The sequence below is a fragment of the Artibeus jamaicensis genome, unplaced genomic scaffold (assembly GCF_021234435.1).
Source record: "Artibeus jamaicensis isolate MK-2021 breed Jamaican fruit bat unplaced genomic scaffold, CSHL_Jam_final contig_1015, whole genome shotgun sequence".
Classification (NCBI taxonomy): Eukaryota; Metazoa; Chordata; class Mammalia; order Chiroptera; family Phyllostomidae; genus Artibeus; species Artibeus jamaicensis.
The window spans coordinates 5263162-5288468 of record NW_026521194.1 but is presented as its reverse complement, the minus strand read 5'-3'; the positions used below and the strand labels follow the sequence as shown (position 1 = coordinate 5288468).

The 25307-nt window shown below is 43.6% G+C and overlaps 1 protein-coding gene and 1 non-coding gene across 3 annotated transcripts in view; one reads left to right on the top strand and one right to left on the bottom strand.

Annotated features, from left to right (window-relative positions):
• Positions 1–20865, top strand: part of ACSL3 (acyl-CoA synthetase long chain family member 3) — a 56951-nt gene extending 36086 nt beyond the window's left edge. For both annotated transcript variants that reach the window (XM_053666569.1, XM_053666604.1), the window contains 13 exons: positions 1171–1348; positions 2596–2705; positions 3563–3701; positions 5777–5927; positions 7103–7226; positions 7464–7535; positions 8763–8902; positions 10105–10277; positions 11867–11941; positions 12961–13152; positions 14717–14831; positions 16176–16333; positions 20159–20865. In XM_053666569.1, coding sequence (XP_053522544.1) covers positions 1171–1348; positions 2596–2705; positions 3563–3701; positions 5777–5927; positions 7103–7226; positions 7464–7535; positions 8763–8902; positions 10105–10277; positions 11867–11941; positions 12961–13152; positions 14717–14831; positions 16176–16333; positions 20159–20316 — 1785 coding nt within the window. In that variant the 3' untranslated portion in view covers positions 20317–20865. The remainder of the gene's footprint in view (positions 1–1170; positions 1349–2595; positions 2706–3562; positions 3702–5776; positions 5928–7102; positions 7227–7463; positions 7536–8762; positions 8903–10104; positions 10278–11866; positions 11942–12960; positions 13153–14716; positions 14832–16175; positions 16334–20158) is intronic.
• Positions 4404–4524, bottom strand: LOC119050975 (small nucleolar RNA SNORA68). Its single transcript, XR_005082848.2, has one exon. It is a non-coding gene; the product is annotated as a small nucleolar RNA SNORA68 (small nucleolar RNA).
• Positions 20866–25307: the final 4442 nt, after the last annotated feature.

Sequence of the window (25307 nt, the reverse complement as noted above, 5' to 3'; positions counted from 1 at the left end):
ACCCTCACAGAGCTCCTTTTGAAGTCATTGGAGCTCCTCGTGCTGAGCATTTCGTGGGGGTGCAGAGCAAGGTGAGAGTTGGGACCACTGAGTTACATAGAAGTATTTTAAATACAGGGGCATTATACCTCAAGTAAGTATTTCTTAAGTTTGTTACGAAATAGAGCACTAGAGGGCAGCATTTACCCCTTTTCCATTTTTATCTTAATCCAGGCTCTGGAACTCTCTTCAATGTTCTATGCAGTTTTGAAAAAATCTGGTTAGATAGTTTTAAGGCATGGGACATACATTGATGACAAAGCCATGTTTGGGAACTGTCCGTATTTTTTCAGCGAGAGGATCTTTTAATTTAGTTTGTATATAGTTGGGGACTTACAGTCTGATGTCAGTTGGAGAAAATTCCTGAAGACAAAAACACGTTAACCCACTTTAAAAGGAGACTGTTAGTCATGTAGAGTCGATGTTACCCGAACTTCTGGTGAGCACAAATAGAATGTTAAAGTCTAGCAGTGCCGGTGAGTATTAAGGCTTTGACAGAGGGACTTAGAAATATATAACTGGTCCCCTCCTGGTCACAGAAATAGACTGGTTTACTTCACTTCTCCGGCATCAGATGGAGCAGTTGAAATCGAACAGTTATAAACATTTCTGTCGGCCTGGGTCTGGCCAGTTCTCTGTTTGTGAATCATGTTTTACTATCTGATATTGAAATCCAGGAATTCATAAGTAAAGGGAAAGTAGAATTTTGTATCTATAGTACTTGATACTAGGCTAAACTTTCAGCTAATGTACAAATCTTTTAAGTAAACAAAATCTATAAATGAATTATTAGCATATGACCCTTGGGCCAGAAAGGTGACCTTCACAATCCTATAAAACACTGAGTATTTTGTAAAACAAACAAAAAACCCCCCTCCAACCCCTTCAAAAAACTATGTTTGAAGATTTAGCATAAAATTTGAATTGTTGTAGAAGATACCACAAAATAGCCAATTTTCAAAATAGAATTTTCACTTGAAAGCCACTTTCTGGCTTTTTGTTAAAAATAGTTTAATTACTTGCAAATATAACTTCCTGATTTGTCAAAAATTGGAACACATCCTGGCTTTCTAGAAATTGGTATTTTGGTTATACTGAAAGCTATTTGTATGTTGTTGTTTGCTTTATCAGGTTATTCTTGGACACTACAATTGGCTCTCCTACGAAGACGTCTTCATTAGCGCTTTCAATTTTGGAAACGGCTTACAGATGCTGGGTCAGAAGCCGAAGACCAACATCGCCATCTTCTGTGAGACCAGGGCTGAGTGGATGATCGCTGCGCAGGCGTGCTTCATGTACAACTTCCAGCGTACGTGCGCCGGCTCCTCCGCCCCCCCCCAGTTTTCCCCGGCTCCCCCTGGCTCCCTTTCTGGAGGAGGGGACCCATGCTGTGGTGGAAGAGGTGATGCTGACTTTAGTTACAGATATCTCACTCTTACCAGATTAAAGCTCCCACGTTATTTTTCACCTTGCGTTCAGTCAGTGGAGAACTTGTTATAACTTAGAGTTATTGATCTATTTTGGAAAAGCAGCCAGTGGGGGAAGAAGTGGTGCAGTCACTGGTAAGGGGACTTCCTGGGTATAGGGAGCCAAGCCCACACGTTGCTGCCGTCTCCCAGGGTCTCCCCTCTGAAGGAAGGTGGTGGCATTTTGTTAGGCCACCGCTGTCAGGAGTGACAGCTGGCCTCTGAAACACTTCCAGTCCTCGGACCCAGGAGTTCAGCCAGGCGGTGGAGAATTTTTGTATGGTCGCTGTGTGAGTGGTGTTCACGATGCTTTAGTCTGTGAGGCGGTCCTGGAAGCGGGCTGAGAGGTCTTGGTGCCAAAACGTGATGCCAGGTGTGGACAGTGTCTTATCCTTTAGATGAAGCAGAAAGGACACTTTTGCCAGATTTCTTGCTGTAAATGCCTTCACCGTGTTTTTTTTTAATTGGCACACCTTTTAATTTTCAAAGGTTTAGGTTTACAAAGTGTTTTGCGTTTTTTTTTGAGAAGCTTTAAAATAATTAAGTCAAAGCCACTTTAAGTCTTAACCCTTGAGTTATGCAGAAAGCAAAAAAAAAAAAAACCTCACCCGTTTATTTCAACATTTCTAAGAATATTTTTCTTTAGATTTTCTGCTTTAGAATAAGCAGCACGACTCTTGTTCAAGCCATTTCTATGTATAATATCTTAAATGTGATTTCCAGTGTCTTTATCTTATTGCTTTATGTTTTTTTCATATTTTAGTACCAAGTAGTTAACAACTAAAATTTAACATTTAAGTTTTATGTAATTACTTCCAGTATGACAGTCCTACAGAAACATCTATAGGTGAAACAAAATGAAATTAAAAAAATTTTTATTTTAAAATATTGGGACTCTTGGGGGAAATTAGGGAAGGGTGAGTTGGCATATTAAAATAATTTGGGAAAACACAGCACAGTTAGATGATAAACTGTAGACCTAATGGTGTAGGACTCAGTAAGCTCCATTATGCGTGTCGGCTTTCAAAGGCGTTGCCTACATTGTGCAGGCCGACGTGAGCATGTCTGACTTGCTCTTCTTTCCCTACAGTTGTCACTTTGTATGCGACTCTGGGAGGCCCGGCAATTGTCCATGGACTAAATGAAACGGAGGTGACGAACATCATCACTAGTAAAGAGCTGCTGCAAACAAAGTTGAAGGTGAGGACTGGAGGGTTTTTTTAACTGTCCCGTGCTTCAGAATTTTCAGTGTCATGAGCTCTGTTATTGATACTTAGTTCTTTTATGATCTTTAACATCCTTAATGTCTTTGTAAACTAATGGGACTATCATAGTTTTACTCCTTTAGAAAAGAGAAAGTAGATCTCGTATTCACATACAACTAGTGCAAAGAGCCAACAAATTAATTGTTAATAGGCCCATATCTAAGGCAAAGGGATTATAACTATTGCGCTCAACCATTTTCTAGTCTATTTTTAGTACACTTGTAATTTTGACCGGTTATTTTTAAACTAGTAATTTTATTTCTGAAGCATTGAGTCCTTATGAGTTCTCAGGATTTTTTAAATGGGGAAAATAAAGACTTCATGAAACTATAGGGAAAATGGGTGTCTTTAATTTCTAGACATCTCCCTGTGAAAACAGTAATTTCCAATGCTTTCTTGTCTTAAAACATACAAGTCTGTAAGTGCATTCCGTCCCTTTCCCTGTGTCGTTATTAGCCCCTTGCTCCCTGAGGGAGTTCGGCTTCCCTGCAGTCCGGGCAGCCTGTGCTCACTCACATGCCTGTTCCTGAGAAAGTAACTTCGTTGATGAAGGGTTTACCAAAGGGCAGGGGTACAAACAGTAAATCTAATGCTGTAAAACTCATTTAAATTTCAGACCAATATCTCTGTATCTGAAAAAGTGGTATGCATGCCAGTGTGCTCCTTCCTCCTTTTTTGAGGCAAGAAACTAGTAACTCACCGAATATGGTGAACTGCTTTGCTTGTGTCTCGGGCCATTGCTAAGCTGTGTCATGAAGAATAGTGACCATGATGAACACTGTGTTTTTCCAGGATATAGTCTCTTTAGTCCCTCGCCTGCGGCACATCATCACAGTCAATGGCAAGCCGCCCACCTGGACGGAGTTCCCCAAGGGCGTCATTGTGCACACCATGGCCGCAGTGCAGGCGCTGGGAGCCAAGGCGAGTGCGGGTAGGTGGCAGCACCCGGGCCCTGTGTGTTCTGCAGTGACCCTGTTCTCCAGAATCGTTTCTGCACCTCTGCTTTGGGAAGTTCCCGAGAGAGGTTTAGGAAACGTGCAAATGTTAATTTATGAATGTTCTAACAGTAGTATTTATTTGAAATTACTTTGAAACACGTTTTACTTTATACAGTTTTTCCGTTTCCTTTTTCTGATAGTTTTGGATGGTTTAAAGTTAGTTTTATAAATAGGGGCATGAAACTTGTCCCGTGAATTATCTGTATTAAAAGACAGCTGAACCTAACATCCCTCCTTTTACTCCCCTTTCCAACTGCACCTCTTCCGGAGGGTGCCTCCTTTTACCCCCCAGCGAGTGAGCACACCTGGGCACCGTGACTCTGGAAGCTCCTCCCCTCACATCAGCGTCAGCAGATGTTAGTGAGCACACCGGCATTTGGGGATATCTGAGAGAGCTGCTGGGTGCTGGGGTTGCATTTCCTTTCTAGTTGGAAATTAGTGATTAATTCTCTGTAAGCATTGGCATTGGCTCTGGGGTGGGGTTATGCTGACGTTGATTCTGGGCAGGTGCTGGTGGGACATCCAGAGGTGGGTGTCTAGTGGGCAGTGGCCTGTACAAGTGCAGTACTCTGGACTTAAGTTTGGGGTTGAGATTTAGAAGCCAGGAGCAGTTTTTTTTTTCTTTTTTTCACCAAGGGTGTAGAACCTCCCAACTTTCTTCAAGGCACATAGCCACAGCCTCCAGAGGTGACACAATCCCCTTGCTGTCAGCCCCTCTGTTTAAACTGCTGTAGCGGCAAACAGCTTAGGGGCTGGCAGTTAGGTTTTCATTGTAGCTGTGACTCAGGCGAGGTCACCCACAGAGAATGGTACATTCGAATGCCACCCAGAACTGGGCAGAGGGGAAGGGAGAAAACGAGTGTCAACGAGGCAGGGCCAGGTGTGCCAGAGGAGTCAGGTGGCACAGGGATTGCAGGTCCATCTGATTTGGCACATCTCACCTCTGAGACAGCCATTTCCAAGAAGTGGGGGGAAGGGGGAGGGAGTGCACATTAGGAGGGAAGGGCTTGAATGAGGACCGCTGGGAGGAGGTGTGTCTGGGTGGCTGGAGAGAAAGGGCTCACCAGGGAACGTCTCGAACGTCTGCCCCCACTCATTCAAGAAGTCCGCATTTGGGTAGGTCCAGGATACTTCAGGCAGATCATTGGCGCCATCCTCGACCCACTTCTCGGGTCCCCTGTGTCTGCTCTGTGGGACGTGGCTGCTGGCCACAGGCTTGTGCACACGGAGGACACTCTCTTTTAATCCAGGGTTCCGAGTGTAGCCAGGTCGACTTGACCACTGAAGCAGAGAACCTTTTTAGCGAATGTCTAGGTACCCTTCTTTGTCCGCCTTGCTATATGTTATTTGAATTGCTGGAATAGCTTTTTGTCTGGGCCTCTTTCTTTCCCTTTTTAAATCGTGTGGCTATACATAGCCAAAGCGGTCTGTCCAGGATGACGACGATTCCCTGTCGAAAACAGCACTGCATTGTGCTGCAAAGTACAGTCCTAAACCCTTGGTGTGGCCCTGAAGGCTCTGTGTGACGTGGGCCTGGACACTGCTCCACCCTCCTCCCCTGCCACCTTCGCCTTGCTCACTCGACCCCGCCGCACTTCCTGCTGCCCCTCCTGCTGCCCCTCCTGCTGCCGAGCGCGTTCCTCCGCAGGGCCTTTGCACGTGCCTGTTTTCTGCCTGCGGCCGTCTCCCCGTCTCAGGGTTTTCCTGGCTCCCTTCCACACTTTCTTCAGATCTTTACTAAAATATTAATGCCACAGAAAGGCCTCTCCCGACTTGTGCAGCTATGTAGCTTCTACTGTATCATCTTCGTACCTTGTCCTGCTTTATTTTTTTTCATAGCTCTTATTGCATTGTCCCGTATATGCAGGGACCTGATCTGTCTGGTTGACCTGTGTGTGATTACAAGGAATAGTTGTTGAATTGAGTTAATAAACAAGTGATATGAAAAAATTGGTGCTTTGGCTAAATTTCTCAGAAATGTGTGTGTGTTTTTTTCCCTCCAATGCAGAAAACAAACCCGAGAGCACCCCAGCACCCTCGGATATCGCTGTCATCATGTACACAAGTGGGTCCACGGGGCTGCCCAAGGGGGTCATGATCTCCCACAGCAACATCGTCGCCGGGGTCACTGGGATGGCGGAGAGGATCCCAGGCCTGGGGTATGTCGTGGTGAATAAAGAGCAGCGCTCGAGCCACTTAGTCACGAATGGTTAAATTAGTCCTGCGGAGTCTGTTTATAGTAGGCATTTCCTTAAAATAAAAAAAGACATTAAAATTAGAAAATAATCATAGTTGTGAAGTTTTATAATATAGTTTATAGATATCCTTGACAGTTAGCTTTTTTACGTTAAAAGTGTAAATTTTAACTGTGGTCCTTTTTATACCTAAATATGTTCTAGTTCAGGTGAGCAAATACCTTGCTCTGTCCAGTTAGTGTTCATTGAGGTCTGAAGACAAATTCCCGTAGCAGCGGGCGGAGCAGGTACAGCAGGGAGACGGTGGAGGGGCCGGATGGGGCCGTGAGGGACTGACTGCAGGACTCGTTCCCAGAGACGGGGTCAGCTTGCTGACGGCTGATCTGGGCAGTGGCAGGATATTTTTGGAGCCCTGTGCAGAGAAATGACACACGCACTCAGTTCTGTGGACTGAGTTTGGCCATGGGAGGGAAATTTCTGTTAGGCATGTATCATTTTCAGAAAAGAATGAAGAGCAACACTGACTCGTTTGCCTCAGTTGCCTTTCCTGGTTTGGAGAGGGGGCAGTTCTTGAACTTTTGAATGTGTACTCTCAGACAGATGCCCATATACATTTTCTTATGTAAGGCATAATTTATTGTGTGTAATTTAATGCAGCTCTCAGAACAGGAATCTCTTCTGTAAGATTCCTGGCAGACTGTGGGTTCCGTTTGAACTCTGCGTGGTAGCCCACTAGCATTAGAGAGCATTTTCTCCTGGGATCTCTTCTCTCCTTCTAAAGAAGAACCCTTCGTTTTCTTACCCCATCTTTAATTTCTTCTGCCTAGCGCTTCGCTTCTGCAGCACTTAGAATTGATCAGCGAGTGCCCTCCAGTAGGACGGGACTCAGAGCAGCTTGCCTAGAGTGTCTGTCTGCCTCCTCGGTTTTAGGCTGAGCTGGACTTTTCCCCCCTGACACCCCCAGTGTCTGTCTGTCCCTCTGTGTCTGCCGCTCTCCTCTCTCACACCGCACCACCTCAAGCAGAGTCATGTGAATGCCGAGGGCCCTTCCTGTGCCTTCTCGGGCTTGGTCCCGCTGTTACCACTTTTGGCAGAAGGACCTCCTGACAGTTTCTTCCACTCGTTCCCTTTTCTTCCAGGGAGGAAGATGTTTACATTGGATACTTGCCCCTGGCCCACGTGTTGGAGTTAAGTGCTGAGCTCGTTTGCCTTTCTCATGGGTGTTGCATAGGCTACTCTTCGCCACAGACGTTAGCAGACCAGGTAAATGAATGTCTGCCACTTCCGATACTGGAAAACCACGATAATTTTTAACACATTTTCCCCATTGGTTTGATAGTATGTTTTGAAGATGACAGTTAATTATCTTAAAATAATCACTTGCCTTTGGATTGCTTTATAGAAGTAAATTAACATGACGAATTTATAATATGCTTTTTTTATTCCACTGAATTTTTAAAATAAGAATCACTTTATATAGATCACTTTTTCTCTCTGTAGTCTTCAAAAATAAAAAAAGGAAGCAAAGGGGATACATCCACACTGAAGCCGACACTGATGGCCGCAGTTCCGGTAAGAACTGACCACTGGTTAATGCCGCGTTCCAGAGAAGGGTCATCCGCAGAACATGGTGCTAGTGGGAGAGATGCTGTTGTCCAGGTGGTTTGCGTGGGGTTTAGTTTTTATTGATTTTCTGTAGTGCTTTAAGCTCTACGGGTTTATTCAGTATTAGTTTACCTTTTGTTAAATTTTCAGTCTCTGTATGTATTATATTCTCAACTGTTTTCTCTAAATAGCTTTTTGCTCAAATTATTTTTATGCAGTTCGTCTGCTATAGTAGAAACCTGAAGCTCAGCAAGAGATAGGAGAGAGGGTTTGAGAGCAGCACCGCCTTCTAAGCAAAGAGTGTGGTTACCTCCCAAATCCTCAGGGAATGTCTGGCCTAGAAACCAAAAAGAGCAAAGAGCAGCCAGTGCCACTTGGATGACCTGCGCATCCCAGTGTAGCACCAGGTGTGGGGAGGGGCCCGGGAGTGAGAGCAATGGGAATGAGCCATAGTGGCTTTCACTGTTTAAAGCAAGTCGTATGTGGCTTTCTGATTTTGTTTGAAAGTGTTGGGAGTTATGATTGGATATGATACCTGAGCACTCACATCTAAGCATAATTACATGGTTATACAAAATAATTTAAATGACCAACAGTTCTCTGGCTATATAGTTTTCTTAGTAGTACCTTATTTTAAATTTTCAGTTCCCATGAAGTTTATTATTTAACTGCAGAGGAAAAACCATGTGAAGTCGTCAGAGTATACTTCATAGTAGTCATAGGCCAAGCAGGCAAAATAGAGTGCAAAGAAAATTTCCCAGGCGCAGCACCGAGAGACAAACAGCAACCGAAAGAACCCCGGAGAGTGTCGTACTCTGTAACTAAAACCTTTCCATGTAGTTGTTGTTTGTTTGTGTAGTGAGTTTAGTGTTTAATTCAGAATAAATGAAGAAAAGTAATATAAAACATCTGTATCGTAATGACACGTTACCGCCCCAGTGTTCTTCTTCTTCTTCTTTTTTTTTTTTTTTTTTACTGCTGAGCATCTAGGTACATTTTTGCTATTAAAAATTTTTACAGAACCTTCGTTTTTAAACTAATTTTTTTGGCTATAGGTTAAAAATGTGTTCCTGATAAAGTATCTTTTAGAATGTCTTAGTATTGGTAGAAATATTAATCTGATATGCCGCTTTTAATAGGTGTAAGGCAGCTGGTAGCATTATTAACTGTGTTAACTCATTTTTATACATGTAGGAAATCATGGATCGAATCTACAAAAATGTCATGAATAAAGTGAATGAAATGAGTAGTTTTCAACGTAACCTGTTTATTCTGGCCTATAACTATAAAATGGAACAGATTTCAAAGGGACAGAGTACTCCGCTATGTGATAGGTAAGTCAGGGCTGTCCCTCCTGATCATTCAGTCACTCTGTTCACATCAACAGCCCTGTTAATTGAGGTAGCTGTAGGAAATACATTTATTTTAAAAAGTCAGAGGGACTCTTTAAAAACCCCATCTTGCATAAGAATATGAACAATTTAAAAATACTGCCATTTTAGTTGAAAAAAATTTACATTTACAGTTTTACTTGATTTAATAGTGTGCTTATATTTTATGTAGACCCATATGTGATTTTAATTATTTTGAGCAATAGTTTCTCTTTGTTTTTAGACTTATTTCGTATGAGTATAAAGTGGCAATCAAGTATGATTGAATGCCTTCTGTTTAAACAGACCTATTAATTTTTTGTTTTTGTAGTACTAATAGAGTAAGTAGATTTAATTATAAAATAGTTTATAATTTAGAAAATGAAAGTGTGGCACTCAGATTATTTTTCTGGTAATATTAATAGATGGTAGTTTTCAAATGCTTCATTTTATTTAAAACTTTATAAGTTTTTTTCTACCTTCTAGTTATCTCTTTAGTGACATATATAACCTATTCTGTAAAACTTTTAATATATATATTTTTTAATGATTGCCATTTGGTCTTTGCCCTTTTCAAAGTTACTTAACAAAAAACCTCTTCCTTCCTTTGATCAAGGTAGTGAGTAAACTTTTTAAATTGTATTTTCAGAAACATTTCAATTCAATATTTGAATTTTTTAATTCACCAGATAATATGTTAAAAATAAACACATTGGAACTTGAATTAGTGTAATTTTTTTCAAAAGTTAGATTGCTGTGTATAAATGTGTACATATTTCTAATGAAGTAAGCTAAAGCAAAAAATTAATTTGCTTTTAATGCTGTTTATAAAGATATAATAGGGTTATTCAGTGTTAATATGATATGATGTAGAAGGAATTGCTGTGCCCATTAGTAAGCGTTTTCCATTATTCTGTAATATTAATCCAGACAATTTTGAATTCAGCTATTAGTTGAAAACTTTTTAAGAGGAGATCATATATTCTTTACTTGGTTGAACTTTTAAAAATTAAGACTTAAGTAGTGGGTCAAGAGAATCTCTTGAATTGGGTGTGTGGCCTTGGATAAGTCACTAAATATCAAAACTAGGAGATTAATGTAAATGATTTGGGAAATCCCATTCAGCTTTACAATCCTGTGATTCTCTGGTTATTTCATTGTTTTAGATTTGTTTTCCGGAAAGTTCGAAGCTTGCTGGGTGGGAATATCCGGCTTCTGTTGTGTGGGGGGGCTCCACTGTCCGCAGCCACCCAGCGCTTCATGAACATCTGCTTCTGCTGCTCCGTGGGGCAGGGCTACGGGCTCACCGAGTCTGCCGGGGCCGGGACGATCACAGAAGGTCAGTGCCGCCCGGACTGGAGTGTCCGGCCGAGGCTGGGTGCGGCTTCGTGCACTTTTGGTTATAGGTGGTTTTCTACAAATATGCAGGAGAACAGGGGTCAAGATACTTGTCTGGCGCAACGATGGTACATTCCATGTTCTGTGATTACTTATTAACGTTTTGGAATGTGTTAAGTAATTAAATATGTCTAATAGTAACTCATCTAGAAGAGTGTTTCATGTTAAATTAGGTAATACTAAAAAAATAGCATTTTGGAAATTTTAGTAAAAAATAGTGGCTATATTGTATACATTTGTTACATCAGTTATTAAATTCTGCTTAGGTAGAAAATTAATGTATTTTATAGTTTGTGTATTACATCTCAAATTCAGATATGCTTCTTGAGGGAGGGGGTGTGTGCAGAACTATGGAGTAAGAAAGGTATACACAGAGAGAAGTCTGGACAGTGCCATCTTCAGAGTTTAGCACGATGACATGGTTGATCTGCTCCCCGGGTGGTTCCCAGATGAATCGCACAGCACCTCATGTGCCTCTTCTGTGGGACAAAGTCACGTTGCTTTCTAGTTTCTAGTCCTAGGAAAAGCTGTGTTTCTACTCTGTATTTTTTAGATGCCGACAGATATTAAACCCCTTCATGGCTGATTTTTTTCTTATTTGCCTCGAGTGTCTCTGTGTACTATTTACCCTCTGTGTATGTTTTTAGGCATTGCTCCTGTATTTTTCTGTTTTCAGTTATGTTCTCTGTATTTTATATATTTTTGGAAGCTAGTTCTAAGTTTTGTAGGAAATAAACAAGTAGTCTTTAAGGATCTTAATTTCATCTATATTTAAGATTCACCTTGAAAATGTGATGAATCAGTTACAGTTTGTTTTAACTAGAACTCTCTACAGTGTTAAATTGTGGCATTGTATTTCTGATACGTCAACAGCCTTTGAAGAGGAAACAGTGCAGTTTCTAATGCTGGGTTCTTTTCCCAGGTTCTTGGACATTAGTGATCTTAATTTCCAGCCTGGTCTTTGAGCCCTTGTGGCAGGAATTTAAATATGGCAATGATAAGATAACTGATGAGAGGGAGGCTTCTGAGGTCTCATGTGGAAATAGTGACACATGGGAGAAAGTTGGAGAGCCCATTTCTACTTCAGAGTTGTCACGTCTGATAGACAGTGGAATTAGGTATAAACCATTCTACTCCATTTTGGAAGACGGGGGCAGGTACTTCAGTGAGAGGAGCAGGCCCTGATGTAAGGAGATGCGATGGGCAAGGGACCTGGGAACTGGAGCAGCAGGCCTGTCCGTCAGCGAGGACTCCAGTTGTTGCTGAGCTGGGAACGGGGTTCCCGGAGACTGCACCCCTGTGTGAAAGGGCTTGGTGTTTTCAGTGTCAGTAATCAGTTCAGATCAAAAACAAAACAGAAGAAAAACTCAGGGTGGGCCACACAGCCCATTGGTCACTGGTGTGTGACTTCTGCTTTTAAGGATTCTCTGGGGATATCTGAGGTTTAGGATAAGTTACTGTTTTTGTAATTTACAAAGATGAAGCAGTTTATTACCTACTGTAATCAAAGACTTTTCCTTTGCCTCTCAGTGTGGGACTACAACACTGGCAGAGTGGGGGCGCCCCTGGTGTGCTGCGAAATCAGACTAAAGAACTGGGAGGAAGGTGATGAGTATTCTGACCACAGCCTCGTTGTGTCTAGTATTATAAAATTAGCATTGTGCTTCATCGTCATCTTCATTTCACAATACAAACTACAACTGCTCATTCTGGTCCCTTATAATACATATTTTTATCTAGAGCCATACTTTTTGGCTTAGAGCATTTACTTTGCTTGTTTCAAAGATGATTGTGACGAATTACAGTTGTTTTTATTTTGCTAAAAAAAATACAAGTAAGTACATTTTGTCAGTTAATTAGGAATTATAACTTTTATTTTGTAGAAGCAAATTTGTAAAATTTATTCTATGAATCCAAAGATTTTTACTTTTTTTTCCTGAGGGCTTCAACCAAGAATTAATAGAAGGAAATTTTTATTGTAATTTCATAAAAATCTGCTGTTATATGCCACTTAAATACTAATTACTCTTAAATTTTATTTTGTACATATATTATCAACGATTTGTTTGGATGCCCTTTTCTTTCATGCATAGTAAAGATTCTAAGGCTCAGATACAATTTTTCAGCTATTAGCAGAATTAGTGAAAATGTTTAATAAATTTAAACTTGGACTATTCTGAAATTATCTGTAAAAATTAAATCATAAATATAGAGTAACCTGATTTTTACACTTGCTGTTCATTTGCTGAATATATGATTTAATGCTTTTATTAGTTCTATTAGTGTAATATTTAAGAATCTCTACAGAATTCTTAGAGGAGTTTACTTGTGAATGTGTATAATTATTTTATACGATAGATATTGGATTTTTTAGTGGAATTTATTTTTTTAATTGTAGTTTAAAAGCATATATTCTGCGGTTAAGTAAGTGAAGTTTTGTACCTTGTTTTATGTTGATAAGCTTTGTTAATTTACAGTGTCTGCCTTATTTCCTTTGGGAAACTAGAATCGGATGAAATTAGGTATCCCTGTTCAGAAACTTAGAAACTAACAGTTTCAAATTTTCACATGATGCATATAGGGATAAAAATACTGGATTAACTCTAAGTTACTCTGTTTATCAGGTGGATACTTCAATACAGATAAACCACATCCCAGGGGTGAGATCCTTATTGGTGGCCAGAATGTGACGATGGGGTACTACAAAAATGATGCAAAAACAAAAGCTGACTTCTTTGAAGACAAGAACGGGCAGAGGTGGCTCTGTACCGGAGACATTGGAGAGTTTGACCCCGATGGTTGTTTGAAGATTATCGGTGAGCCAGCTAATGTTCTCTTTTGAACGTGGGCATTTCTGAAACCCTTTTACAGGAGGGATGTTGTGTATTTAGAGAAGCTGTTTAATCATGTCCAGATCTCTCCATGTGATGTTGGTGTGGTCTGTTGAGTCGTCCCTGGAACATAAAAGTTTGCAGTAGGGATGGTGCAGAATTATTGGCACAACAGATATGTGCGGTTTTGGAATCTGTTCAACAGCAGCGGTGTTTGTACTAACCACTGGCTAACCTGTAAAGAGTCATATGTTTTTAAAGATTTTATTTATTTATTTTTAGAGAGAAGGGAGGGAGAAAGAGAGGGAGAGAAACATCAGTGTGTGGTTGCCTCTTGTACACCCCGCACTGGGGACCTGGCTGCAACCCCGGCATGTGCCCTGACTGGGAGTTGAACCACGGCCCTTTGGCTCCCAGGCCGGCGCTCAGTCCACTGAACTACACCAGCCAGGGCGAGAGTCATAGTCTTAATAAGGAACATTCATTTGTGTGAATTCTTTGGTGTCCAGAGGTTGTAAGACAGGGCTCTCTCCTGTCGGAGCCATGCCCCTGCCTTGCCCGTGAGAACTAAGGAAGGCCTGGCGCTCTGTGGGGCGACAGGCATCTTCGCCTGCTCCTCTTTAAGATTCTTTCTCAGTTAATGTCATCTCTGTCCCAGTCAGGACAGAGACCTGGGAAGAGATGCCTCTGTCAGCTCCCCACATCTAACCCACAGCCCGTAATTCACTGTACGAAGTAGACCTCGAGGTCCTGCTCTTCTCTCTCTCCCCCCCGCCCCTGCCGGGCCGTGGGTTAGGCTGCACCTTCTGTCACTGTCGCAGGAAATTCCTCTCAGTTACCACAGCTGCTCCCTTCGCACGTACTTTCATGCTGCCACTGTGTGCTTCTAAACACTAATCGCATGGGGCCACTTTCCTGCTGAAACCTGTTAGTCTCTCTTAGAGGCTCAGTTCAGGGCTCCTCTGTTATGTGGCCTGATGCACCTTCATCCTTACTTCTGGTGGGTGCTTTCTTCTCTGCTGCGGAGTTTGCTAGTTTGAGCTGGCCTGTGTCTGGCTCTGCTCTCGGCCAGCGCTGGTGCACTTGACTATCACTCAGCCTTCCCCCAAGACTCGGCTCAGGCCTCGCGTGTGGGAATGCTTTCCAAAACAGCAGGTTGGTAGTCTTAACACTTAGCACGACCACAGTGTGTTGAAGCCCCTCGGTTTCGCATCGTGCATCTCTCCAGGTAGAATGTGATCTCTGGTGGCGGTGAGTGTATTCTTCACCTTCCTGGACAACGTAGACCAGGGAAACAGCCGTCGAGAAGAACATAACTACAGCTCTGATGAGGGGGGAGGCCCCTTCATCAGAAGCTAATTAAAAAAATGTATTTAATACTATCAAAATTAGGGCTTAATTGTATTATGTACTTGTAATGTTAGCGTAACTATTACAGTGATCTCAGCTGATAGCAGATTGCTTAGAGAATGGCTGATACTTCTGCGTATTAAAGGTGTCACTAGCGTCATCCTCTAATGTCGCCCCTCCCGGCCTTTGTCTTGCACAGATCGTAAAAAGGACCTTGTAAAGCTTCAGGCAGGAGAATATGTTTCTCTTGGGAAAGTAGAGGCAGCTTTGAAGAATCTTCCATTAATAGACAACATTTGTGCATATGCAAACAGGTAAGAAAGTACAATTCATACAGCTTTTACTTAAACCATTTAGTGTGCTATTATAAGCATTTCCTTCCTATATGGGTCTTCTTTGGGAAATTATACCAAGAACCCTCCCTTCTTATCTGTTGTCTCATTACAGCCATGAACTGATTCTTTCCTTGTCGTGCCTCCCCCACCCCCACTCCCACCCCACCCCACCTTCCTGTGTCAGCTTTCTGTCTCACAGTCGTGCCCTCTGCGGTGGGGAGGTGAAGACAGGAAAGCCCTCCTTCCTGCAGCCCGGGTAGCCCTAGCTGCCCGCTCTCTGCCCAGGGACGCTTCCCAGAACCAGTCCAGAGGAAGCTGGAGTCAAGAAAGAAGTTGGGTGCAGGCGAGGGTCCCTGCTCTAAAAGGGAGCCTGCTTGGGACCCTGGCCAAGGCCAAGGGCTTCTTCCTTAAGCTGTTAAGCCCATGATGACTTAGAGGCAGTCGGGAAGGAGAGTTTAAAGTTAAAATCCCAGAATTGCATTCTTGGGAAGTGAGTTAGAATTTTAGATTGGCGCTGTGATACCTTTTCCCAATAGTACTGTGTGGGATGGAGCTGTTCTCCAGGGTCAGATGTGTCGTGGCCAGTCCAGCAACCTCACCGCAGCAGTTGACGTGACAATTTTGGGGGAAAATAGGCCCTGCTTTCAGAAGAGGTGATTTAGAAACAGACTTTGAGGTGCAGCCCCAGTTAAAGATTGATTACATTTATGTGTATAAATGATTCGGCCCCTTAATGACAGATTTTTGTTAGTGATGCCACGGTTCTGGGTTTTACAAACTGTGACGTTAACCAGAACGGCCCTTCCCTTCCTGCTGCCGCTGCCCTGGAGGCTTGTGCCTTCAGCGGCAACACAGCTCCTCTTCTGACCCAGGTTCTCAGGAGACCAAAGGGAAAAATCAGTGTGATCCCATTGCTTGGGTTTGCTGCCAGATTTCTTTAGGTACAGCTTTGTATTTGTATTAGCTTGTATATCTGTTTAAGCTGTTAAAATGAATTACTGATTTTTTTAAAGATGAGTTTTCTAATATTTGTGATTTTCTTTTTAAAAATGTGTGCATGGCACTATTCCTGTGTATATTTGAAATTGATCATGAAATGTCAGGTTAAGGCGTATTTAGCAATGAACCCTGCCAAAGCAGCAGCACGTGCTGTGAGTCAGACAGCAGAGTGGCTGCGGCGTGAACTCGGGCCCGTCCCCAGGCTGCCGCCCGCGTTCTCTGGGAAGCAGTGCAGGGCTGGCCACCGAGATGCCAGTGTGGGTAGACCTGCAGCCACGGCCTGCCTTTCAGTTCCGTCCCTGAGCTGCCCTTTGACTCTTCCAGCTACCACTCTTACGTCATCGGATTTGTTGTGCCAAACCAAAAGGAACTGACAGAACTGGCCCGGAAGAAAGGGCTGAAAGGGACGTGGGAGGAGCTGTGCAACAGCTGTGAGATGGAAAACGAGGTCCTCAAGGTGCTGTCCGAGGCCGCCGTTTCAGGTGAGCGATTCTCACACGGGCTCTGAGACCAGGCTGGGAAGAGAGTACGTACACGCGCTTGTCCTGTCATGTTACGGGGCTCAGGTTACATGGTTTCCCTCTCAGAAACCGCTCGACTTTCCCTACCATCGGTAGAGGAACATTCCAGTCCCCCGTGGAGCCCTGCCACCACGGGGCACGTGGGTCATCGGAGGGCTCTCGCCGCTGCTGCCGCCACCGCCGCCTTGCGGGCCGGCCCTTTCTCTGCGTTCCTCAGCCGTTTCCAGACCCGCTCGGCGTGCTGGTCACCCAGCCCTCACGCCGTCTGCGGTTCTATTCTGTACTCTCTGTGCTGCTGGTGTCCTGGGCGCTGGTTGTGCTGGTGTGTCCCTGCGCCCGCTCCGTGTGTTTGGGGAGGGAGACAGGGAGACTAGATTAACGTGCTGGTTTCGTAGAAGCCTCCTGAGTCACCAGTATTCAGTAGAACACAGGTGTGTCCTTTATTCTCCTTGCGTATGTTATTCACGTGTGTGAAAAATGTAAATGGCACTTAGCCTGGTGGAATCATTGTTCTGACCCTTTATTTCAACAGTAATATTTGTTAGTGGGTCAGCTTGCGGATTATTTCCAGTAGTGTTTTAGGAACTTAAAACTTTGGACCAATGCTAAATTGAGTTAATAGATATTCATTAGAAACCAACATAATTTCTAAGTAAGAGAATACTGAAATGATAAGCATAATTTTAGACTTATATACTTTTTTGCTTGTTAATTTTATTTATAAATAAACAGCTTTATTGAGATGTATTCATACACCCAACAACTCACTCAACGTGTACTATTTAGGCAGTTTGTCATACGTTCATGGAACTGTGCCCCTGTCCCTCCCCACAGGCAGTTTTTGGACATTGTCATCACCCCCAGAGGAAATCCCGTGGCCATTGGCACTCACTCCCCAGCACACCTCAACGCCCTCAGCCCTTGGCAGCTACCAATCTACTTTATTTCCATGGATTTGCTCATCGGGGCGATTTTGTATGAGTAGAATCACATAATGTATGATTTCTGTGGCTTGTTCCTTTCACTTAGCATAATGTTTATCCATGTATTAACACTCATTCCCCCTTTTATTGCCAAATAGTGTTTCACTGTGTGGGTATGTATATCGCACGTTGTTTGTCCATTCACCCTCGGGTGGACATCTGGGGAGTTTCACCTGGGGCCGTAGCTGAGTGGTGAGCGCTGCCGTGAGCATTCACACGGAAGTGTGTGTGGGTGTGTCTTTCTCTCGGATAAATACCTAGGAGTGCAGGTGCCGAGCCTGCGCCAACTTTATGTCAGACTTTTTGAGGAACCACCGGACTATTTTCTAGAACAGTTTTTCCCAATATTTTCTAAAATGGTAGCCCTGTGTTCCATTCCCACTAGTGTTGTGTGAGGCTTCAGTTTTCCTGCCTTCTTGCCGACTTTCGTCATCCGTCCCTTTGCTTCCGGCCGTCCTAGTGGGTGTGGAGCGGCACCTCACTGTGGTTTGCATTGGTAATTTCCTGGTGGCCGGTGGCACTGGGCATCTTCTAGTGTACTTACTGCCCGGTGTATGGCCTCTGTGGGGAAAGGTCTGTTCGGATGCTTTGCCCGTTTTCTAAAACGGGGCCGTCTTTGTATCACTGAGTTTTATGAGTTCGTATCTGTTCTAGACACGAGTCCATTTTCAGATCCATGATTTGTACATATTTTCTCCTGTCCTAGTTTTCACTTTTTGGATGGTGTCCTTTAAGGCACAACAGTTTTAATTTGGTAAGATACAGTTTATGTAGGATATTTTCCTTTTGTTGCTCGTGCTTTTGGTGTCACACCTGAGAAACTATTGCCTAACCCCAGTCACAGAGCTGTCGCCCCTGTGTTTTCTGGTTTTCACTCTTACACTTTGGTCTTTGATACGTTTGGAGTTCATTTTTCTATATGATGTGAAGAACAACTTTCAAGTTCATTCTTACCCCAAATCTCCATCAGTCAGGGTTGCAGCCCAGGAAGAACCAGTAGGTTCTATAGATGAGTGAAGAAACTCACTGCGTGGAGCTGGTGTGTGTGGTTCTTGGGCTGGCTGGGCGGGGCTGGGCATCTGGGGGGTGGGGGGCTGCTGGGAGGCCGACCAACCTCTCAGGCGGGGGCTGAAGCTCCTGTCTCTGTCCACTGTGGAACTGTTTTGGGGGGATGCCTCAGCTCTGCTCTTACAAGCTTTAACTGACTGAATCAGATCCACTAAGATGATCTAGGATAATTTTCTTCATGTAAAAATAAACTGATTATAGACTTAATTACATCTACAAAACACCTTCTAAGCCCCACCTAGACTGGTGTTTAATTGAGTACCTGGGAACTCTAGCCCCGCCCAGGTAACACATAAAACTGACCAGTGCAGTCCACCCCTTACCAGCTCGGCATCCTCGTCCACCTGCTGAGACTGCAGTTAATTTGCGAGTGAGGGCTGTGGTCAGGTCAGACACCTGCCTGACAGGATACAGCTGTCGGCCTGGGACTGGAGAGAGTGATTTGTACTCTCCCCTTTGATGTCCTGTGAGTTAAATACTGCGATACAAAGTAAACTTATTAATAAATATTATGATAAAGGGGGAAGAGAACAAAGTGAGGAAGAAATAGTTATTGCAGCCCTCATTCCTGTGTTTACTTTTCTAAAACACTGGTTTAGATCATGTCACTGAGTTAGGCCATGCAGTGCAGTGCCAAGCAGTCTGGAACCTAAAACTTAGCTGGTCTCCCCACCCTGGCCTTTCCGTCTCCCCACATCTCAGGGACGTCAGACTCCTCGCCCAGTAAGTCCTGTGGTCCCAGCCTCGCCGCTCGGCCCCTGGGGGTTTCCCCTTGGACACCGCTCCTGGCATTCTCTGTCTCTGAATAAAACCTTGTTTGTTATCTCTGCTTACATTTTAATGTGTTAATAAATCACTTGTTCCTAAGACACTCGAACCTTTCATTTAGCACATTATAGATACGTACCTTATTGTGCCTGGTGTTTACCTATTCTCCCCTGTTAGATTGTGTGCCACTTGAGAGTAGAAACTGCCCATTTTTGTGTTTTTAAAGCCTGTTTAGCCGAGTGCTTTACATAGTAAGTTTCATTAAGTATGTGTGGAGTGAATGCTGGACGAGGCGGCCGGTCCCACGGAGGAAGTGTGTTTCTGCGAAGCTCGGCCTCCCGTTCCGCCTGCTTCCGTCTGCTGGTGAGGCTCTTCCCAGTGTCTGTGTCGGGACGTGTTCTGGCCCAGTGACAGAGTCTCTTTAAACTTGACACGTTTTTGTTTCTGACGTGGTTGTGCCTTTGTAATGAATTCAGAGAAAACAAGTAGGTGTAAAGAAGAAAGAGACCGTTCCCGTCTTCTTCATCCTGCACCCCGGCCCCCAGTGCCGTGTACAGGTTCTAGTTCGCTGTGCGTCCTTCTCGTCCTCCACATGTAGCTGCGTTGAAGTTTACGTAGCATTAAAAAACCTTGCCCTGTTTTTAACCTGGCACCCTGTTGCAAAAACTTCACACATCTATACCATGTAGGTGTAACTCACTCTTGATGACTGAGTTGCATTCTTTTTTATGCCCATAGCACAATTTGTTGTACTCCTTCTACCGGTGGACATGAATTTAAAGTTTTTTGCTGTGCCTATCCATGTATATTTAACTTGCGCAGCATTTCTGAGGGGTAGATTGCCTGGCAGTGAGAATCTTGGGATGTGCGCTGTGCATTTTGATGGGTACTCAAAGACTGTTTGCTAAGAGCTTCACTCGCACATTTTTCATGACTTTGCATTTCTATTTTTCCCACACCACCTCAGCAAGCCTGGAAAAGTTTGAAATTCCAGTGAAAATTCGTTTGAGTCCTGAACCATGGACCCCGGAAACTGGTCTGGTGACAGATGCCTTCAAGCTGAAGCGCAAAGAGCTGAAAACACATTACCAGGCGGACATTGAGCGAATGTACGGGAGGAAATAGCGTTCTCTCCGTCTTCGGTTTGCTGCAGGGAGCTCGGATCAGCTCGGGAAATACTTGAAATGCATGTCTCAGACCGTGAGGCGAACTCCGTTCCTCATGCTAGACCTGAACCGTCATTTCTCGTGACGTCGCCGCCTCTGACGGGACGAGGGAAAGACTGAGACAGCCGACGCCCTCGGTCTCGCCTTCTCCTCCTCAGTTCGTACGCGCCCGTCTGCGCGAGGACTCCCTCCCACACTGCACTGGGAGCAGCGGTTTTAAAACCTCAAGTTTTTAAACATGATTTGTATGTTCTGTATAATGTTCAGTTTGTAACTTTTTAAAGTTTGGATGTATAGAGGGTTAAATAGGAAATATAAAAATTGGTTATTTGGGGGGCTTTTTTACTCACAGTATTTAAAAATGTAAGGTTATGTATGATGTGAAATTATGTAAATTTCAAATGCTTATGAATCAAATCATTGTTGAACAAAAGCTTTGTTGCTGTGTAATTATTGTCCTGTATGCATTCGAGAGAAATAAATCCACCCATACTTACGTTTTAAGAAACTGAGACTTTGTGAATATGTGCCCGACAGCGTCCTCTTTTTACACTTGGTTTTATTGTGTAAAAATGAAGTTTGGTCGGTGCTGCATGGAACGAAGCCGCAGCAGAGGGTTGTGGTTTAACAGGGAAGGAGAGGACGCGGCCAGGGAGCCCCAGGGGTGACTGGCCTCGGGTGGCTCACCCTGGAGGCCGCAGTCTTACGTCAGCTGTCGAGACCGGGGAAACGTGCGGACTCAGAATTGAAAGCAGTTCTAAAAGTTAGACCGGGTAGAACTTAAACAAAGGGTAGAAAGTTAGTTATTCTTTATTTCATCGATCGTATGCACATTGAGTTGTCTGTATTTATGGCACATTAATTATGGAGATATATTCTGTGCCGCTCTCCTGCTTCTCATCTGCACACTTAACCTGTTTCTCCTCCCAGTTCGGATTTTTTCCCGGTGGTTCACACTTGTGTGTGTGCGTGTGCGTGTGTCTGTGTGTCTGTAGCTTATTGAAAAAGCACCTTGCTCTTTCTATCTTAAGCTTTCTACACTAGAAAATTAAACAACTTGGAATGCTTCAGATAATAGTATTCTTACTGATTTTCATGAGAACTTAATTTAATGAGATAAGTTTTAATTTGTGGATTTTCATGTCCGTGTGCCACATATTTGTGATTCTAGAAGCATTGCTTGTATGATACACAAAGTCTTTTCACATGTGTTTCTTGTCTACTATTTGAGCATTAAGAGTGATACTGTACCGATTAAGATGTGTTCAAATCAAGACTTTAAGAAAACATAGGTACCGTGTTTTTACGTCACATTGGTTATTTTCTGGATTCTCACTTCAGCATCAAAAGGCAAGAACCACGCTGAAACACAGACCGGAGGTGGGTGGGTGTGGGGTGGTGGGGTTTCCGGTCGCATCAAAAACGTCATTTTAGAGACATTGCAAATGGTGTTTTGTTTGGTTTTGAACTTGACTTGTATTCTTTTATATTTGTATTATGTTTCGAATGCTTTTCTCTTCATAGTTTATCATAAGGTTTGGGAAAACTGCCAAGAATTAAAAATGTGAAAGAAGTTCAATGGAAACTCCATCAGGATGTTGTGATCCAGAAGTTAAAACAGGGTGGGTGATGTTTCTGATGCTTTGTCTTCAGAGTACTGGTTGGCTTTCAAATGATCTTTAAAAGTTGTACTTAGAAAAAGAAGGTTCATTTCTTCAAAGGAGAGATGTTGGCGATATCACTGAATCAGAGTCAAACTTGTTTCTTTTCGGAAACATCTCATGAGGCTGGTTTAATTCATATCTAATTCCATTTTAATTGTTTTTTTTTTTATCATTCTTTTCAGTCCTAAAATAATCAGATGCCGAGTGTCCGGTATCACAGCAGAATCTGAAATGAAGTAGAATTCCTTTTCAAACACATTACTTTCTAAACCAAACCACCCATAGTGACTTGAAGAACAGTGTCCCTTAATATTACCCTTTCAAAAAGAAAAAGTTGGTTGATGGGGAAAAAACCCCCCACCAACAACTGTAATTATAAGATGCTGCTTTAACTCGGGGGTACCGGAGGAAAACGAGGAACTTCAGAGTACATACATCCCCACGTCTGCGCACATCTGTGTATGGATTGTAGGTCCCGAGAGGATGGTTCTCGGGGGCCCCTGGAAAGGGCTGAGGCGCTCTTCCCCACGCTCGGGGCTGCCCTCACTTACTCCCCCAAGCTCCACTCCCCACTAGTAGTTTTTAGCTTAACTTCATCAAGTTTTTGCCGATGACAAAACAAAACTTTCTAAGTACTACCTTGTTTTTAAGGAATGGGTTTGCTATCTACAATTTCTCTAAAGTCTGCAATTTTTGCAACAGTGTTTAAAAACAGATGAACTTGGCATATGCCCTTGCGGCTAAAATTCACAAGATTCTGTAGTTTTCAAATGATGAGTTCCTGTGATTCGACTTGACAGCTTAAGCAGAACACTGATGTGTGGGTTCTTTTGTAAAGAAATTCTGTGCATCTGGGACGTGTTACACGGGGGACCCGCTGTTCAGCTGTCCTACCAGGCCACTGAAATGGGACACACTGTACTTAGTGGTTGTTTACCGTGAGTTTCTCTTCAATGTTTTCTTGGTGATTGCTGTTTTCTGCCTGGGGAAGTGTAGACGCTACATGGTGTAGACTATTTGTAATTTGACATGAAGTTTGAAAAATAAAGATATGTAAAAACAATTCTGATATTAAAACTCAATGTTTTGTCCTAGGAAAAGAAAAGTTCCCTCCAAAAAAACTTCTGTACAACCTTCAATCGACATTCCTGAAATACTTGTTAAAAAGGGAGTTTGGGGGAATTTTCTTGGCCTGGCCACCCAGGTGAAGGGACGTTTCTGTATTCCAGAAATTCTGTTCTTCATTCCTCAGCTTTCTTCTTAATGTGGCATATTTCTGGAATATTTGTGCCAATCTTTAATCATTTGTGGGGGGAAGAGTTCTGCGTGATATCTCAGAAACCAACTGTAGGGCTAGGGTTAACATCTAGCAGCTTCAGCGTGTTTTTTTGTTTTTTTTTAATTCTTTTAAATCCTCACCTGAGATCATTTTCATTTTTCAGGCAGGGGAAGGGCGAGAAAGAGAAACATCACTCAGTTGCTTCTTTTACGCCCCCTGAGTCGGGACCGAATTCGGAACTTGGGCATGTGCCCTGACCCAGAATCAAACCTGTGACCTTTTGGTTTACGGGATGACCCTCCGACTGAGCCACACCAGCCAGGGCAGTGTGGTTTTTCTTGTTCTTTGTGCCTCCTTTCTCCAACTTTACTCAGTTATCGTAAATGTGGGTAGCTCTTCCGACTACACCAAGTATCTATAACTTAGAGTTCAGGCAGATCTGTATTGTCACAGACCCCCAGCTTCCTGTTGGGGAAAAAATGCAGCTGTCAGAGGAAATCAGCTTCGAAAGGTAGTGTCCTTTGATACTGCAAAGTTCCATATTCTTTATCAAAATGGGAGTGAAAAACCTGCCCAGCTTTCCAGATTTTATTCAACTCCTGTGATGCCAATGCCCTTCCTCACCATTAGGGTTAGTAAACCCCTTGGCCCTATTCTGGGACTTGTCACCTCCCCCACCCACCAGAAATACTCTGCAATCCCACAATGGGGGCTGTTGCTAAACCCCTGAATGAGAGCAGAGAACAGCCTTAACAGGAGGCCTGGGCAGGCAGCAGGCTCAGTGTGGCGCCCCAGGAGGGCTGGCGTGGGAAGTGTTCGTGTATGAAATGCCTGGCTCTGACCTCAGCGGTTGCTGTCTTGACGCCTGCATATCTGGTGCTGAGAGGTGGGCCTTGTGACCCCTCAGCTGCCCCGCCTTGCTGTGGGGCTGCTGTGCGTGGCCGGCTGGCTGGCCCAGGACACTGCTGGGCGCTTCGCCCGCCCTGTACAGGCAGGAGGCCCCTTCTGCTCAGCCTCGGTGCTGACACCATCATCACCAGCCTCTCTGGGTTTGGAGGATTTCTGCCTCGAGAGGAGTGCAGCAAGACTTCTGAGAATAAAAAGAAGGCTTCACCAATGTCCGGAGACTTGGCTGTGTCACAGCCGTGTCACAGGGAGCCCCCAGAACCTGTCTGAAACCTTTTCGGGTGATCAGCTGCTCACCTCGTTTGGGAAAGCGAGATGTGTCAGGCTGAAAAGGCATTTCTGTTTGTTGCCCATGAATTCCATTGCTGGGAGTCCAGGAAATCCCCGACGGATGTGGACTGAGGTTTCTTGTACAAAGACCATAGTGAAGTTTCTAGTAACCATCTGTTGGAAACAACCTATGATCCCTAATATCTAAACAGTTAAATGCCCCACTTGATTGATATGTAGGTAACAAATGTGTTTACACAACTGTTTATGTTATGAGAATGATTTAACATTATGAATTATTGGGGGGAAAATGGGAATCAAAATTGAGTAGGCACTTCAGGTCATGGAGTGTGTGTATGCGTACATGTGTCTGTTGCGTGTATTTTACGGAGAAAAGCCTGGAAGGGAATTTATGGTGGTTATGGAATTGGGTCTGACTTGCTTTATAAATTTCATGCTTTTCTTATAACTTATTTTAATAATGATATCACGGCTGTTATAAAAATACAAACTTAGGAGAGCAAGTTGTTGAAAGGTTTATTTTCTCACCCTGCCAAAATTAACAACTTTTTAAGAAAAAAATTACCTTCGTATTGTCTCATGTTTGGGTAAAGAAGGAGCTGGAAAGAAAGCCTTTCATTTTCTAATCACACTGCATTTATATTGGCTTCCTAGGGCTGCCTAACATAAGGCCACGGACTGGGTGACTTCAAGCAACAGGAATCTGTTCTCTCACAGTCCTCGGGGCCAGAATCCCCAAATCCCTCGGTCACCACGACCGCGCTCCTCCGACACCTGTGGGGGGGATCCTCCTTGCCTCTTCGGTTCAGT